Source organism: Tachypleus tridentatus, chromosome 11 (genome assembly GCF_004210375.1).
Source record: "Tachypleus tridentatus isolate NWPU-2018 chromosome 11, ASM421037v1, whole genome shotgun sequence".
Lineage (NCBI taxonomy): Eukaryota > Metazoa > Arthropoda > Merostomata > Xiphosura > Limulidae > Tachypleus > Tachypleus tridentatus.
Genome location: NC_134835.1, coordinates 83,177,850 through 83,196,676, shown reverse-complemented (window position 1 = coordinate 83,196,676; position 18,827 = coordinate 83,177,850). Strand labels below are relative to the sequence as shown.

Genomic DNA, 18,827 nt, shown 5'->3' with positions numbered 1-18,827 from the left:
CTTACTTCAGAAACATTTTAAAATGCAGGCAGAAACAAACCTCATTAGATAAGTTTGTAGTGAAAAATAGGTCCAGTGAGTCTCAAGCAGGTTGTGGCGGTGCAAAGAGACAGAAAAGAGAAAGAACCCCGGAAGGAGAGTTACCTGACGTTTTTATGGAAGGTGACTCCCTTCCAAACAAAAATAACCATCCTACTCTCCACGTTCCTCACCACCTTTCACTTACGCCATCAGCTCTCCTCAACACAGGTAAAGTGCAGTTAAATTTTCATTTATTGTTTTTTATTGTGGTTGACTTTGGTCAACTTGTGGTAATGTAAGTATTATTATACAGGTATAAATAAGCAATATTTTTACTTAAAATGCTTCATAATGCGTAATTTTTGGAGGTCTGTAACGGATTAATTTAATTTACAGTACTTCTTATGGGAAAAATTGATTCGGTTTTCGAACAAATCGGTTTTCGAAAAGCCTTCTGGAATGGATTAAGTTCGAGAATTGAAGTACCACTGGAATATAAAAAGACCCTGACAATGGTCGACTTCTTTTCTACTTTCTAGTTAGCATTATTAGCAGTGGACAACTTTAACAAATAGTTACTTATATATCTTCTCCTTTTTACAGATAATTTATAGATGGTTGCAGGCAATGGCTTATTTCTCACCACGTAAGATCAACAGCTGCAGCTATTGGCCAGTTTTCTACCTCCCAACAACTAAGTCATATAAAGACGGCTGCAATCCGTCTTTCGACTTTTTCCCTCAGCTAGCCGTCAGTAAGTTATTCTGGTTGACCTCTCTCTCCTAAACAAAAAGAAAATCAAATGCAGATGGCGATAGTTTCATGGTCAGTTCAATTTTCTAATTTTTAAAAGAAATTTACATAGCCGGTACAGCTGATGACCAGTTGTATGTCGTATCAGTTACATTCCAGAAATAGGTGCACGTGACGATAAGCTCTGTCCTACAACTAACCTATGTTGATATATGCAGCCAATATACAACCCAAACCGATCAATTGGTCAATTTTGTTTTATGTCCTAAGATTCAGCTTACAAAGCCAGTTGGAGACGACGGTCGTTTCCTTGTTTTAACAGTTAATTAGAAGACAGCTGCAGCTAATGGTCAGTTTTAGTCTTCTAACAGCTTAGTCACTAGAGAGGTACAGCTGGCGATCGATTTAGTATCTTAACATTAAGGTATAAAAACAGAACTGCAGATATTTTTCAGCCAACTTACAGTAACATTTCGAACCAGTGTTTAGCTGCTTGTACTGGTTGTGAATTAAAAGTAAAATTCGCCGTGAACTAACTATTCTGTAACTAAGAACCAATATCCTTTCCAAACAGCAAGCCTATAGAGTTAGACAAGTGTTTATTATCTCTGTTAATCACTAAGTTCCATAAATAATAATTAATTGGAATTTCTTTCCAGTAATTAACAATATATCAAAACTCTCTAGTGGGGCATAAATATAAAATAACTGATATATTAATTATTCTACTGTTGACTCAAACCTTTCAACAAGCTATTTACTCATACCTGGAGTTATGAAGTCCACTGCTGATTCATCTACGGTCACTCTACCAGATTTTCCGTTTCTCCGAAGAGAAACGGTGTGCCAATTACCATCGTCTACTCGACGTGTCGTAGTGGCCTTTACTTTAACAGCACCAGATCCTAAGTTTAAAAGCAGATACACGTGACCTGCTAGGAGCTCAAATGCAAAAAAATCTCCTTGTGAGGTAGCACCGCTATTGTACATGAGTACTCCGTTGGCCTCGTTGGTTCTGATCTTGAAAGACAAACTACCAGTACGAGTAGCCTCCCAACAAGGCAAAGCCTGAAAGTGGTGAGAGTAGAACGAAGACAGATGACTTACAGTTCTTGTATATTTCAAAACAAAATAACTGATACTTAACCTCCTCAGATGTTCTATTACAATTACCCTGACTCTATATTCTATAAAAGTAAGATGCCATCATAACCCTTACAAATATCCAAGATACCAGAATTCCATTTAACTATAAAATTACCACAAAAAGCGACGTCAGACCTTTCTATAAAAATCAATTTACTTACGACCTTAAAATATTTTTATACTTTTAACGTTGAATTTGACAACAATCCTAGGCATTACACCCGTCATTCTTGAACGTCATTCAAAGTAAGAATACTTTTTACTTCTTCTCTAATCATGACTTCAGAATCCATTTTACTTCGGAGTATTGACATTGTCACGAACTTATTTTGCTCATGAGTTCATACAATCAGAGCCTCAATTACTAAATGCCAGTGTTTTCAAGTGTACTTGATGAAATGTATTAGTAATTAACACATACTGCTCTCTCGACACTTCTATTGTAAATATTTATGGCTCATTCTACAGGGTGTTCGGAAAGTCACTGTGCAGTTTTGTAATCATATTTTATTCAGTCTATTTCAAGCCAGCAACTGCTAGCGATGTTTAGAGACAAAATAAGAAGGATCCAAGCCTGTATTGATGCCAACGGGGGTCACTTTCAACATTGTTTATAATTCTCATTCATATTTACCTCTTATATTCTATATTGAAACATGTCTGTTAATAAATATATAAGTGCACAGTAACTTTCCGAACACTGTATAAACTTTTCGTTGGATAATTTTACACCAATAAAGAAAAATATTTAAATCATACGATGATTTCCCATTCTACCAATATTAAATCTTTCAACAAAGGTTTCTTAAAATTCGTCTACATCAACAAATAAAAATATTTTTAAAAATACAAAGATATTCCACCCAAATGTTCTTATTTAAATCCATTCGTGACAAAAATACAAGTATTTAAATAGATACCATGATATTTCATCTTTTTGAGTTTAAATTTTTCAAGAAAAGTTTCGTAGGATACAAATTCGCCCCTCTTCATAAAACATTTAAAATGGAAAGACTTCAGTCTTTCACAACAGGTTTACTGAGATAAAATTAAACACCTCCAAACTTTTGTGAGGAAAGGTAGCTGTTTACAAAGGTCTTTCTTTTCACATCGTTTAGTTTATTATTATTTCGTTAAGAAGAACTTATTAAGTGAGATTTACTAGTTTATATTTATATTTGTGCAAATATTTTGTTTATACCGTATAAAGTTTAAACTAGAATTTATTAAAATATATTTACCTTGGCCATAAAGCCTATATTAACATTATTTAGCTTCCTAGTAGCACGGCGGTGTGTCTGCAGAGTTGAAACCCTAGAAATCGGGTTTCGATGTCCCTCGTGAGCAGAACACAGATTGCCTAATATCCAGCTTTGTGCTTAACTTCAAACAAACAAAGAAAAGATTCTTTAACATGCTTTATTTTGTCCTTTACTCGTCTGCCTGCTCATTTAACTCACTTAACCTCACTTAGAAGACATAGAGCATCGCGGAGGGCCAGAGCTGAACATCGGTTTTCCTATGGCTATCTCTGAGAGAAGCAGCCTTAAAGGTCTTTGCCAGGTTTGGTGAAATTCACCCCAGCGGTTTGCCAGTTGTAAACGCAAAGATGTATACAGTCTTTTGTCAAATAACGAATTATAAGATTGAAATAATAAAAATAGGTTAATATGTTGGTATATGTAATTTATTTATTATTGTCTTGTTTATTAACGCTGCTTATTCATTAAGATTGCGTTACTATACGTGGCTGTTATTGCTGGCTTGACATGATCTTGTGATTAAAGCGCTCAACTCGCAATCTGCGGACGCAGTATCGAAACCCATTATTGTACAAAGAGAGTAATATAACATTAGATTCATTCTCCATAGTTTGTTGGTCGCGAGTTCGAATCCTCATCACACCAAATATACTCGCCCTTTCACAAGTGGAGGCGTTATATTGTGATGATCAATTCCACTATTTGTTTTTAAAAAAGTAGCTCAACAGTTGGCGATGGATGGTGATGACTAACTGCCTTCCCTCTAGTCGTACATAACTAAATTAGGGACAACTAGCAGAGCTAGCCCTCATGTAGTTTTATGCAAAATTCAAAACAAACAAATCGTCATTAGTTTCAGAGGCTGTAGCTTCCTTAACTCATAAACTAACAATGCAAGATTTTAGAAGGTTATAGTTACATGATTTACATCATTTAATAGGGTATTTCAAGGGTACACTAGTCTGGAACTTTCTTGAAATGTTTTCTCTTGAAGTACTAATGAAACAGGAAAGCGCTGCGGCTACAAGGAATAAAGGGCACCACATGTAGTGCTACATTATTGATGATAAAATATAAGGGATACACACCCTAGGTATATTTTTAGCATTAAAAATGTGCTATTTCGACTGATGATAAACCGTAACGCTAAATTATATATTTTAGGAACACAAAAGTTTGTTTCGGATATTTGTTTAAAGCTATATACAATGGTTATCTTCACAAGTTATCTCTACTTTTAAATTGATAGACCAGAGGGAAGATAGCCAGTTAACAGAACTCATTGCTCCCTCGTGGGCTACTTTAATCAAATAGTGCGATTTGACATTCATTCTTATAACGCATCCACGGCGTTAAAGTGCAGAGAGTACTTTTGGGACAATGGAGCATAAGTCGTGGACTCTTGAATAACTTGTAACTCTTGTTAAAGTATTTGCGGTAAAGTGCAAGTGTTACTTCTCAAAACTGATAACAGATTAATTTTATAATGTAAAAATGCCATATGTTTGAGTATTTGATTATGGTCGTAATTATAAAGTGATTACGATACTTTATTAGGATATAAGAATATTGCGATTATCACAAAGTAATCCACGATTAAAGCTGTTTTACTTTCTAGTTATTCAAAAAACTGACAGTGTTTGGTTAATAATGTTCTTGCCTCAAGATATAAAATTTAGTGCTGGCAAGTTGGTATTGGCCTCAGTTGCAAGAAAAAATATTCAAACAACGATGTTTCTTGTTTTATTTACTAGCAAAAAAAAAGTTCTCTCGATGCTGTTCTTAAGATCACCTAACAGAACTGAGTGATTTCTCAATGCTGGCCAGGTTTTTAGTTACTTGAACCTAACTCTGAGATTACGTTTACTTATGAAAAGTGAGTCTTTATTCAACGCAGTCTCTAAATTAGCAGAGAACTGAGAACTTAGACCACTCAGTTTTTAAGGTTACTTACAAGGAAGGAGTCTCTGGTCGTGAAGGTTATGGGATCGGCCGCTTCCACTTCTTGACACATGAACTGGAGGTTTCCATGAGGTCGGACTAACTTGCTGTCAGTGTTGGCTAGCTCTATCAAATCCAGGCTTAGACTGTCTGCAACGAACTGCACCTAAACATGTATTCTGCTAATTAACTAAACTTATATTAAAATATTAATATTTTTAAAACTAAATAACATACTTTAAAACAACACACAAAAAAGTTGAGACACTTTATAATTAAACACATACTCTTCTACGACTACCTGTATCTACTTATGACAAATTGTGATTAATAGAATAAAACTATTAATAAGTGTTGTAGCTATATTTTCAGTTAATGAAATGACATATGGATTCAACATATCAGATAATAGTTTCAAAGCCGAAACCCAAGGGGACTTGGCGCCCTCTTTTCCACACCAATCAATTTAGGAGATTTAGCAGAAACTTGCCCATTTGAGAAATGTAAATAACTATCAAGCATATCAGCAGAAATTAGAAAAAAAAGTTTCTTTCAAAACAATAGTTTTTAATCAGTCATCATCACTTTACGGTTTGTATTTTTTTATTTTTACATTTTGAATTTATAGCTAAAGGAAAACCTATGCTCAGATGACTTTCCTAATCACATTCAAACCTCATGCTCCTGTAGGTATTGTTTACGTGGTTAAAGAATAATCTGTACTCAGATGACTTTCTTTGTCACGTTCAAAGTTCATGTTAGTTTCGGTATTTTTATAGTTTAATTTCATAGAAATTGGCATTTCAAGCGTACTTTTATTGTATACAAGCTTGCGTGTTTTTTTTAATGAAAGAAGTCAAGTCGCGTGAACACCTCTTTTATTGACAAAAAAGCATTTTAAAATGAATATGATGTAAGAGTCTGCACAGTTTTGTTTTTGCAACAAGGAATGCCACTGTTAGTTTTCTAAAGATGATATAATGTATTAAGCACTAAAGATGTTGATATAATATACCAAGTACTAAGAATGGTTGATAAAATATATCAAGCACTAAGAATGGTTGATATAATATACCAAGCACTAAGAACGGTTGATATAATATATCAAGTACTAAGAATGGTTGATAAAATATATCAAGCACTAAGAATGGTTGATATAATATACCAAGCACTAAGAAAATTTAGCAAATTATTCCACCTAAAGCATCTGTTAAATCAGGTCACACTGAATGAAACGTGTATTAGGATGAATTCCCTTAATAATGATTTTACTTCACTGGTACAAAACATATTGATTTGTTTATTAGAAAGTATTTCGTGTATAATAAATACACTGAGTATAATTATAAAAACGTACTTGGTGTTAAAATGATCAGTTTAGGCTTAAAATATCCTGATCATATATAAATTATTACTGGAATAGAAAGTGCATTACTTTATGTATAAAACGATATCACAAATTTATAAAGTTTTATATGAAATTAGTTTCTGATTAATAGATATATATTGAATCTGGTCTGGCTGTTGTTAAGCGTAAAGTTACACAATGGTTGTTTGTGCTTTGCCAACCACTAGAATATGTTTAACTTATATACAAAAATTCTTGTTACCAGATTTCGTTCACAAGCAATATTTATACAAAAAAAAGATTCTGATATTTTGAATAAAGTATTTAGAATAAAATGCACATCATTACATAAATAAAACAGGACATTTCAATAACACACACTGATTTTACAAATAAAAATAATTACTTTCAAAACGTTGCTTTTAGTAATTTACTGTTATAAGTTATAGATTTTATTAATTAAAATTCTTGTTATGTGTAAGTATAATATAGATATAGGATACGTTACTTGAATATAGAATAGAAGTAACTAAGACTTAGGTCACAAAAGCTATTTGGTCTTATCATTCTCAAAATAATCAAAACAATTCCAACAGCACAAACCGAGTCCCTTTAAAAGCTGACTATGTCTAGAACTTAAACTATTCGTTTAGGTGTATCAGTTCATTTGAATTTGTATAACGTGACGAACTACAACACTTATGCCTAAGCACGAACACTTGAGTTATATTCTTTACATTTTAGTAAAGCTGTTGTCTCTATTGACAGGCACAGCTTAACCTCTATTTTTATGAGTTATACACACACACTTCAGTTGGCGACTTCTCCTCTTCGAATTGCAAATAACAGTGATTCTCCAATAAGCTTAAAACTTATCCTAAAATCTGATCATATTTTGACTGGAATTCAATTAAAGTTGCTCTTATTTCAATATTTTCCTATTTCAAATTTCCGGTTAACTTTGATCTGGTTAAATCCTTGCTATTCCAAGAAGTTACACTTGATTAAATACAAACTGCTATGCGATAAGATACTTAAATAATAAATTACTTGATTTCTGTTAACAAAAAATGTGACTCATTGTACTTCAGTCATTGCTAGTAATTACCTGATGACAACTTTCTATTGGAAAGTAAGTACAAGCCTAACGTGAAAGATCAGTTAAACCAGTTGATAAATGTTAAAGAATTACAGAAGGATGCGATGGTATTATAGAAACTTTTATATTTTATACTGTAACTCATGTACGCTGAGTCCGAAAAGGATATCAGTTTTCTCCATCACATACAGATTTTTCACAAAACGTCATACGAACTTTTACATAACTGAACCACTTTCATCGGGTAATATTTTGTTATGCTTAAAATGTTGACAATAACTAGCTTTAGATTCTTTTAGACCAATCGTGACGTGATAGTCTTATCGATCGTTCTAGAACTCACGAGAAACACATCTCTAGTACATAAATGGTTAACAGGCCGCAAGATGTGTCATTTCTGGGTAGAGTTTCTTGTGTGTGCACGTTGACATTATTATCAAAATTTCAATATTAATTATGTGTCGCTATGGCAAAAAGATATTATGTAAATTGCTCAACCATATTGTATTATGTTTGTGGCAAATTTGTTGTAAATTTGACCTAAGTAAGGTTTTTTCTCCCTTATTTGAAAAAACAAATCCTTATGTATCCTTATTTTCGAAATATGCGTATCTGAATTATGGAAAATCCGATATTAAAATCAAAACAACTTTTATGAAATCTAAATTCGTAGGTTCGTGTTATTAACAGCAATGATCAACGAGACAAAAATCCAGATATGTTGTCACCACTATTCATTAAACTGAGGGGAGATAACAAGTTAAACATTTAACAAGTAATACAAATAAGAGCACACAACTTATTGATAATATAAAATAAACAAAAGAATTACAAACAAAAATATTTTAAGCGAAAAAAGTAAACAAGGAAAAACGATAACAAAACGTGCCATCATTGACAATAATTGGAGAAATAAACGTACAAATGTTTTATCATTAACAAGAAAAGGACAACGAAACACATAAATGTCTTATAATTAACAATTAGTGGACAGAGAACCAAAAATGTCTTATAATTAACAAGAAGTCGCCAAAGAATTACGTAAATGTCTTATCATTAACAAAAACTGGACAAAGAAACACAAAATGTCTTGTAATTAACAAGAAGTGGACTAAACACACATAAATGTCTTATCATTAACAAGAGGTGAATAAAGAATTACGTAAATGTCTTATCATTAACAAGACGTGAACAAAGAAACACACAAATGTCTTATCATTAATAAGAAGTGGACAACAAATTACGTAAATGTTTTATCTTAACAAGAAGTGGACTCAAAGCACATAAATATTTTATTATGAACAAGATGTATCAAAGTTAGAGGAAAAGATCACAAAACATATACTCATTTACGAAAAAGAAGGTGGATAACAGTTAATAATATATATATTTTGCCAGTAATAAGAACATTATCTTAACAGTACACATTCGCATTGTAAACAAAACGAACAAAAAGCAAAACATAAGTTGAATACGTTAACACTAATCTGTAACGTAAAAACATAAAAACCAAAGGTAAAAAAAGGTTTTTCCTTGACATTTAGTGAAGAAAAGGAAAAATAAGAGCCACCCAACGTAACAAACGGAGAAACAGATGTCTCATGTTTAACCAGTAATGATAGAAACAGCAAGTAATGACCATTCAGCTTATCATCACATAGTAAGAAACAAAGAAAGAGAGCACGAAGGAAACACCTTATCCTTGAGTATTAGTGATACGAAAATGAAATAAAAATCATTTAACTGATCATTAACTAGCAATAAAGAAGTAGAAGATCAAAGTAACGTCTTATCATAACCATTACTGATGAAGAAGGTGAAAGTTACACACTTTATTATTAAATAGCATTAAGGAAAGTTAAACCAATAAGTTTGGTTGTTCAGTTTCGTCCCCAAATACTCAAGTAACATCTGCCTATCTGTCCTTAATTTTGAGATGATAGACTAGAGGAAAGATACGTAGACAACGCCAACTCTTATTGGAATTGAATTACAACAGATCCTTCCTGAAGGAATGGGCACGTTCGGAGATGGATTTCGATCCCACCAGCCACAGATTGTAAGACAGGTTCTCTAACCACCACGCAGTTATGACTTCGTTATCAATAACCTATTCATCCTTGAATAGGTTTTAGGTGTTTTTAATCAAAATGTTATCTTATTAATTTTATAATACTTTTTGATATAAATGGCCTCTTAGAATTTTTAAATAGTTTCGAACAAATGTAGAAGTAGTTGCTCATTGTGGCTTTATAACTGAAGCTAATCTGTAAGCCTAGCTCTACTACTGTGACAGATTTGGCGCTTGTTTCATTAATAGTACAATTCTTCAGTCATGACATTCCTCTAAGAGAAGGCCCATCATGGCCAGATGGTTAGGGCTCTCGACCCGTAATCTCAGGAATCGCGGGTTCGAATTTCCGTCATACCAAACATGCTCGCCCTTTCAGCCGTGGGGACGTTATAATGTTCGGTCAATCCCACTATTTGTTAGCAAAAGAGTAGCTCAAGAATTGGCGATGGGTGATGATGACTAGCTGCCTCTCCTGTAATTTTACACTGCTAAATTAGGGACGGCTAGCGCAGATAGCCTTCGTGTAGTTTTGCGTGAGTTCAAAATAAACAAAGAAAAGAAATAAATGGGAGTGCAACACATGATGAAATACTGTTAATGGCGGAACAGCTAAGAGTCAAACACCACATGTGGAATTATTAATAAACTTAAAGACAAGAAAGAAAGAAATACATTACAATCAATCAGTTCCAAACAGCTCTGGGCCCGGCATGGCCAAGTGTGTTAAGGCGTTCGACTCGTAATCCGAGGGTCGCGGGTTCGAATCCCGGTCGCACCAAATATGCTCGCCCTTTCAGCCGTGGGGGCGTTATAATGTTACGGTCAATCCCACTATTCGTTGGTAAAATAGTAGCCCAAAAGTTGGCGGTGGGTGGTGATGACTAGCTGCCTTCCCTCTAGTCTTACACTGCTAAATTAGGGACGGCTAGCACAGATAGCCCTCGAGTAGCTTTGTGCGAAATTCAAAAACAATCCAAACAGCTCATCATTGTCGAGTAATGGAAAAAATAAAGTGTCAACCATTGTAGAATTAATAAATCAACTATCCAAACTTTACACTATCACATAAATAGACGAGAAGTTAGATAGTTATCATTAAAACTTAATGAAAATGCACGTCAACATTAAGTGTATTAGAACTATCTGTTGCATTAAAAGAGATTGAAAACTGTTTTATTTAACCGGAGTGAACAACAAGGTGGAAACTATTTCGATTTCATCACGAAGTATTTCAATTATTTATCATGAACAAACAAAAGAGCTAAGAAGAAAAAAACAAACATCTCTTCTTTATCCTGTAGATGAAGAAACGCAAGAAATCTTCATGACTGACGAGCATTAACGAAGATCCATATAATAATATAACATACAAGGTCTAGGCTGAGTATCTTTGATGCCTGAAGAAGGGGAAACAAAACGTCGAGATAAATCAACTGTCATTACCACTAACTGTTGCTACCAGTAACGAAAATATGTCATAGTTTAACATCTTATCATTAGATGGTAATTTACAGGCCTGAGTTATAGTAAGCCTTTTATCATAGAGAAGAAGCAACAAAGAAACAAATCGTCACTTCTTAACCACAAAGAAATAGACAAACGTTAACATCTTGTCACGAAAGGGAAACTAAATAAGTTTACGTCAAGTATTTAATTATTTGTTATTTGTAATTAAAAATACATGTAAGAGATAATAATGTGGTAATAAGCAAATAATAAAAACAGGCAATACAACAAATATTTTTCAACGAAGATCCTTTCACCAAGCAGTTTGTCTTGTCTGAACAGAGAACAAGTAAATATACAAAGTGCTCACCTTGCGGAGACATCCAACAAAGTTGGTACTGGTTCTTCCTATTGCAAGGGTTGATGCTGCGTCATATCCGCCAATGTAAATTTGAGCACTGGAAAGAAGGGAGAATGCCCCAGCTGTTGACCCTCGCTGAGTGTACACACCGTCCACTGTGATGGACAACTAAAAAAGATAAAGTGCTGTTAATTTTTCATACATCTAGTCATGTGAATAAATAATAACAATAACTGGCTTTACTTATTACAATAAAACTCCTAGGCTTATATTTAACTCATTTACTTCACTTTTTACTCTACGTTTACAGGAGTTGAAAAAGTTGATTTTTCAGAGCACAACGAACCAACAACGAGTCTTTTTTATTGTACAAACAAAACAATTGTATACTTTTTGATTGAGAACATTTCAAATTCTCGGTCTATTTTTTCACTATGCATCTTTCCTTTGATCCACGTGTTCATAGAAAACAGGTTCCCACTGGCTGTTCAAACACATCAAGATGTTCAGGAATAGTATTGTAGTCTTGGCATTATTTATAGATAGATAAGAGTTCTTTCCAGACACAACCAAATGAAAACTTTCAGTTGTACACTTGGCTGTTTAGAAACTGATACAAAAACTTCAATATGTAGACACTGACCAAAACGTGTAGTTTTTTCTATTTCAAGACACTGTAAGGCTTAAGAACAGAAAGCTTTACGTAGCAGCTAAAGGAACATTACAAGTTATTCCTTCACGAATGTATGCTTTCATACTGCTTTTAAAACTCTTTAATCTTAGAGTGCATTTCTCATCTTTCACCACTTGTTATTCCTCGGAATTCGCAAGGTTTTGTACTTCCTTAAAGGGTAAGAAAGTAGACATGGTATCCACACTGGAAACTTAGTAAAAAAAAATAAAAACGTAACTCTAGAAATCATCGCTCTCAAAATTTCAAATAGGCTTCAGACTGAACTCTGATGACATAATGTTACATGCTATACATTAACAACAGTTCTTGATTTAAAAATCAACTATACCATGTAGTAAGTTGCTATTTTTTTATGTTTTCCAGGTATTTATTTCCAAAATACATAAAAAAAAAATAATTTATTTATATGTATTTATGTCAGTAAACTTTCGTTTGACATCTTTAACAAAGACATTTTTGAAAGTGGATTCTATGTATATTTATATAGCATTTGATACTTTTTTATACTCAACAAAACTACACAAACTACCTTTCTTAGAAAATCTGTAGAATGCTGTTTTTCTACTTCTTTATAAATTCAAGACGATCAAACTGTCCACCCTCTCCATGTACTCTCTTGATGGGTGGCTATGACCGTGATTTACAGCTGTCTGATTTGTTGTACTTCATTTGTTGATAATGATATCATCTAAGTCTGATACTTATAATTATTCACCGCTAGAAGGCGTGACCTATTGTGTCAGGAACAAAAATCAATCTTATTGATACGACAAGAAAAGACATTGTGACGCTTGTTACAGGTCTTACGCGTGTGCTACAATAACACAATAATCTGTTTTGGTGACATGTCAGAACTTCTACAGTTGGCAGCTTCTCAGGTTTTAGATCGTTTCACAAAGAATATTGTGGTAACATCTTTTTTTTCTTTAATCAAAATTAATACGTTATATTATTTTTGTTTCGCTGTCTCTACTCTGCCCACCACGGGTATCGAAATGCGGATTCTAGGTCTGCAGACATACCGCTGTGCCACTGCGAGCTATACTTTATATTATTTGAAAATTTACAAAATTACTGCGTACGTATGTATGTATATACATAACTTTGTGGTGTCTAGCTATTTCAAAGACTGGCGTCTATATACATTTATAATTTATGAAACATACACGTTGTTAAAACTAGCGTCTAGGCACATGTATTAATTTGCGGAACGTATACATGGGTAAAACTAGCGTTTATGTAAATGTATATTTTGTGAAAGAGACTCAATGTTAAAACTAGCGTCTAAGACATGTATAACCTGTAAAATATACACATTGTTAAAATTAGCGTCTAAGACATGTATAACCTGTAAAACATACACGTTAATAAAACCAGCGTCCACTTATAATTTGTGAAAACTTTGTTCATTGAATTTCCCACAAAGCTGTTCGAATGTTGTCTGTGCTAGCCGTGTTTAATTTTGAAGTGATTGGCTAGATGGAAGGCAGCTAGTCCACATTACTTAACGCCAATTCTTGGGTTACTATTTACCAACGAATAGTGGGACTGACCATCACTTATAATTTTCTCACAGCTGAAAGGGCGTGTATGTTTAGTGAAGATATTTGAACTTGCCACCGGCAGATTGTGAGTCAAGTGCTTTAAACACTAGGTCATGTCAGACTTTTCTGGAATACAGACATCGTTAAAACTAGTGTCTATGTACATCACTAATCTATGGAACATAGATAATGTTACAGCTGGCACATATGTACATATATATAATTTATAGAACATAACTCTGTTAAAATTGACATATTATAGTTTTTGCTCATTGTATGAAAGGAGAAAATCACATATAATTGTGTAGTTTAAAGGCAACCGAAAGAGAAATGACAAAAACGTACTAAAAATAAAATAAATAATAGATTAAAACATAACTCCCGAACCTGAAAGTAATTAAACATACAAAAACAGGCAGTTGCTTTGAAACACAATAAATATAATTAATTTTAACAATTGTTGTCGGTCTCAGCCCAATGTCTCGCAGGTGCTTCACGCAGAGATCATGGCAGTCATAGATGACGCCTATTTTAGATACTAATATACAAGGTGTTCGGAAAGTCACTGTGCACTTATATATTTATTAACAGACAAAACTTCCCCGGGCATTTTCGAACACCCTGTATATTACACTGTGTTGATGACATGTACTTTAACTAGTATCATATGTTGAGTACAGAGTACAGGAGATATATAACATGCCCTTTCGTTTCAATTACTACCATATAATGAGTATAGTAGATAGATGACACGTGATGTCGAGAAACCCACTAGTTGAGAAATTTATATGCAAAAACGGCTCGTTTGGGTTGAGAACCTGACGATGACCGAAGAAGGTCGAAACGTTGTTCGCTCTTCTATGTAAAATATTTTCTCAACCCAAACGAGCCGTTTTTGCATATAAATAGATGACACGTGTTTTAAATAATCAGGACACACAACGGTGTGTCATGCAGACAAAACAACCTACAGGACATAGAGTGCGTCATAAATAGGAGTGCAAGGTTAGTAGTATTTCATTTTCTGCAGCTTAGATATTGGTAATCCAAACTATTCCATATTTTCATTGGATGTGTTTTTCCTGGACCTTTATGTCAGATACAAGTTTCAAAGTAATCCATTGAGATTACACAATATATATAAAATAGACAATTTTCGTACAATGTATTTATTTATTTTTTTGCCGAAAGTACTGAAATTGTATTTGATAGAAAAACACATTTAACTTTCATGGATTTTTTTTTAAATGTGGTACTCTTATAGATCTTTGCAGCCTATAATTAAGTGTCAAATGTGGTCTAAATATAACCACATGTGCAAAAGTATTTAACAAAAACGTTAAATTTTGACCAACATTTATGTGCACATCTATGCAAAAAGTTGTTAGCTATAGGCCAAACACTTTTACATTAGTTTTACCGAAAAGATAAGAAAGGCCATTTTTAGTTTCTTTTATCTTACACTTGATTTATAGCAGCATAAATATAAGGTGAAAGGACGTGCAGATATTTAAGTACTGGTTAGACCAAGCAAAATAGATCAATTATTTATTATTCATTGCTGACGTTTAAGGATAAATTTTATGAAATTTTTCCAATAAAAGAGTGTTTATAGCCACGTGATATTAGTTTAAGGAATTCGTTTTGTTTGTTGAATTTCGCGCAAAGCTACTCAAGGGCTATCTGCGCTAGCCGTCCCTAATTTAGCAGTGTAAGACTAGATGGAAGGCAGCTAGTCATCAACACCCACCGCCAACTCTTGGGCTACTCTTTTTACCAACGAACAGTGGGATTGATCGTCACATTATAAATCCCCCCGGCTGAAAGGGCGAGAATGTTTGGTGCAAACGGGATTCGAACCCGCGACCCTCGGATTACGAGTCGAACGCCTTAACACACTTGGCAATGCCGGGCCTAGTTTAAGCAATTAGCGTAAATAATGATGCTTGAAACGGCTGTACCGAGTGCATGCGGATGATGACAAGAAACTCTTAACCTGATTTCCACAGCATTAATACAAAGGACATTATTAACGCTGTTTTAGAGACAAAAATCTACCACCATATATTTGAAATAACATGGTTGATTTTTGTGAATTATAAGCATGTTCCGAGGAACAGGGTTGCGATCTTAAAGCTAACGTTGATTTTTATCAAGTGTAACTTTCTTATTTGCTGTGGTTTGTTGATGGGCATTAACAAGGAGTTACATCCAATTACATCCAAAAGAGGCATCTTAGGTGAGAAAGAAAAGGTGTAACCAAGAAGTAAATTAGTGTGTGACGTAAAGGAGAGAAATATTGGCTGCCAAGCTGGTAGCTACACTTATAGCAGGCCTGACATGACCAAATGGTTAAGAACTCTCGACTCTTAATCCGAGGATCGTGGGTTCGAATCCCAGTCACATCAAACATGCTCGCCCTTTCAGCCATGTGAGCGTTATAATGTTACGGTCAATCCCACTATTCGTTAGTAAAAGAGTAGCCCAAGAGTTGGCGGTGGGTGGTGATGACTAGCTGCCTTCCCTCTAATGTTACACTGCTAAATTAGGGACAGCTAGCGCAGATAGTCTTCGTGTAGTTTTGCGCGAAATTCAAAACAAACAAACATTTATAGCATTGATAATAATTTTATAGCAAATATTAAATCCATAGTTAGCTAGTTCGCGAATTTGATTTTACCTACCATCATGCTTCAACTTGAACAAAACATGTCCGCCCATCTTGAGTTTATTCCTTTAAGTCGCAAACTTAACCTTTATTTGGCAGCACCTATTTTAACGCCTGAAGTGTTTTTCAACAGATAATATATACTGAATACAGTAAATAGATGACATATGTTTTAGATAATACGATTTACTTCATACAGTACGTAGATAACAAGTTTTTAATTAATAGTATGAGCTTGATACGGTATACAGATAATGCATATTTTTAATCAACACTGTATATTGAGTATAATAAACAGTGTTGGATATACATGACTGTCTAAAAGCTATTATTTAGCTTATTTAATGATTTAATAATTATTTAGTTTTCATAACAAAACGGTTAAAAGTAACTTATTGTAAAGTAATTATTGTGAGAAGTTTCGTCGGGCCTGGCATGGCCAAGCGTGTTTAGGCGTGCGACTCGTAATCTGAGGTGCGCGGGTTCGCATCCCCGTGGGGCCAAACATGCTCGCCCTTTCAGCTGTGGGGGCGTTATAATGTGACGGTCAATCTCACTATTCGTTGGTAAAAGAGTAGCCCAAGAGTTGGCGGTGGGTGGTGATGACTAGCTGCCTTCTCTCTAGCCTTACACTGCTAAATAAGGGACGGATAGCACAGATAACCCTCGAATAGCTTTGTGCGAAATTCAAAAACAAAAACAAATAAGTTTCGTTACCTAATTCGGGATAGATATTTCTGGACTTTTCTGTTATAAATATGTGCAGATACAAAAAAGTTAAATTAGTGAAAATGAAAGAAGAGGTGACGTTACCCGGCGTATGAGTTTAGCCATAAAGGTGGTTTCTAAAGTGAAAGTTTTACAGCTTGTGTTTTAACAACAAAGATAGAGAAGAATGTATCTTGTTAATTAGGCTCTAAAGTAACTGAACCAGATTGTGCGGGCTGTTGACGTAAATAAAAATTAATTAAAATTCTGGATACAACTGTGGTAAACTACAAGGTAACCTAAATGAATTATTACTAATTATACTGGACAAGAAAGGATAGAAGAATACTGCTTTTATTTAATTGTATTTTTTAAAGTTCTATATTCGACTGTGGGATACAATAGTGTAACGTATTTTGGTACATATGTTTTAAATATATTATTTTAAAATGTGGGTTATGTGCTGTCTATTTATTGTTGATATTTATCGCAAACAAGTCAGGAGATCTACTGTAAAGAATTCGTGCCCATAAAACTGGCATTGGCGAGCCAGTTAAGATTATACAGTGGTAAACGGCAGTGAAAGATGTGAACAACAGCGTAAATAAGTAGGCTTATATATGCACAGCTGAAGTGGTGGCGAAAATATCGAAGTTTATAACAACATTATTTAACCATGTCAACGGACTTTGATCAACGGATCTAAAGAGGTATGTTGGGTCCAAAGATGGTGAATTAACAAAAGTTGTTAAATAATAACAAGAAAAAGTACTAGAGAGAGAAGGGCGTAAACAGAGAAGACTGTAAACAGAGAGAATGAGAATACAGAGAAGACTGTAAACAGAGAGAATGGGAATACAGAGAAGACTGTAAACACAGAGAATGGGAATACAGAGAAGACCGTAAACAGAGAAGACTGTAAATAGAGAGAATGGGAATACAGAGAAGACCATAAACAGAGAGAATGGAAATACAGAGAATACTCTAAACAGAGAGAATGGGAATACAGAGAATACTGTAAATAGACAGAATGGGAATACATAGAATACTGTAAGCACTGAGAATGGGAATACAGAGAATACTGTAAACAGAGAGAATGGGAATACAGAGAAGACTGTAAACAGAGAGAATGGGAATACAGAGAATACTGTAAATAGAAAGAATGGGAATACATAGAATACGGTAAGCAGAGAGAATGGAAATACAGAGAAGACAGTAAACAGAGAGAATGGGAATACAGAGAAGACTGTAAACAGAGAGAATGGGAATACAGAGAATACTGTAAATAGAGAGAATGGGAATACAGAGAAGACAGTAAACAGAGAGAATGGGAATACAGAGAAGACCGTAAACAGAGAGAATGGGAATACAGAGAAGAGTGTAAACAGAGAGAATGGAAATACAGAGAATACTGTAAACAGAGAGAATGGGAATACAGAGAATACTGTAAATAGATCGAATGCAAATACATAGAATACTGTAAACAGAGAAAATGGGAATACAGAGAAAACCGTAAACAGAGAGAATGGGAATACAGAGAATACTGTAAACAAAGAGAATGGGAATACAGAGATTACTGTAAACAGAGAGAATGGGAATACAGAGAATACTGTAAATAGAGAGAATGGGAATACAGAGAAGACTGTAAGCAGAGAGAATGGGAATACAGAGAAGACAGAAAACAGAAAGAATGGGAATACAGAGAAGAATGTAAACACAGAGAATGGGAATACAGAAGAAGAAATAAACAGAGAAGACTGTA

General features: G+C 34.2%; 1 protein-coding gene across 2 annotated transcripts in view; it reads right to left on the bottom strand.

The window, feature by feature from the left end:
- LOC143232620 (neurexin 1-like) overlaps positions 1-18,827 on the bottom strand; it is a 261,643-nt gene that overhangs the window by 60,463 nt on the left and 182,353 nt on the right. For both annotated transcript variants that reach the window (XM_076468253.1, XM_076468254.1), the window contains exons 5-7: positions 11,461-11,619; positions 5,137-5,289; positions 1,542-1,842 (exon numbers count right to left, since the gene is read on the bottom strand). In XM_076468253.1, the coding sequence (XP_076324368.1) occupies positions 1,542-1,842; positions 5,137-5,289; positions 11,461-11,619 (613 nt within the window). The remainder of the gene's footprint in view (positions 1-1,541; positions 1,843-5,136; positions 5,290-11,460; positions 11,620-18,827) is intronic.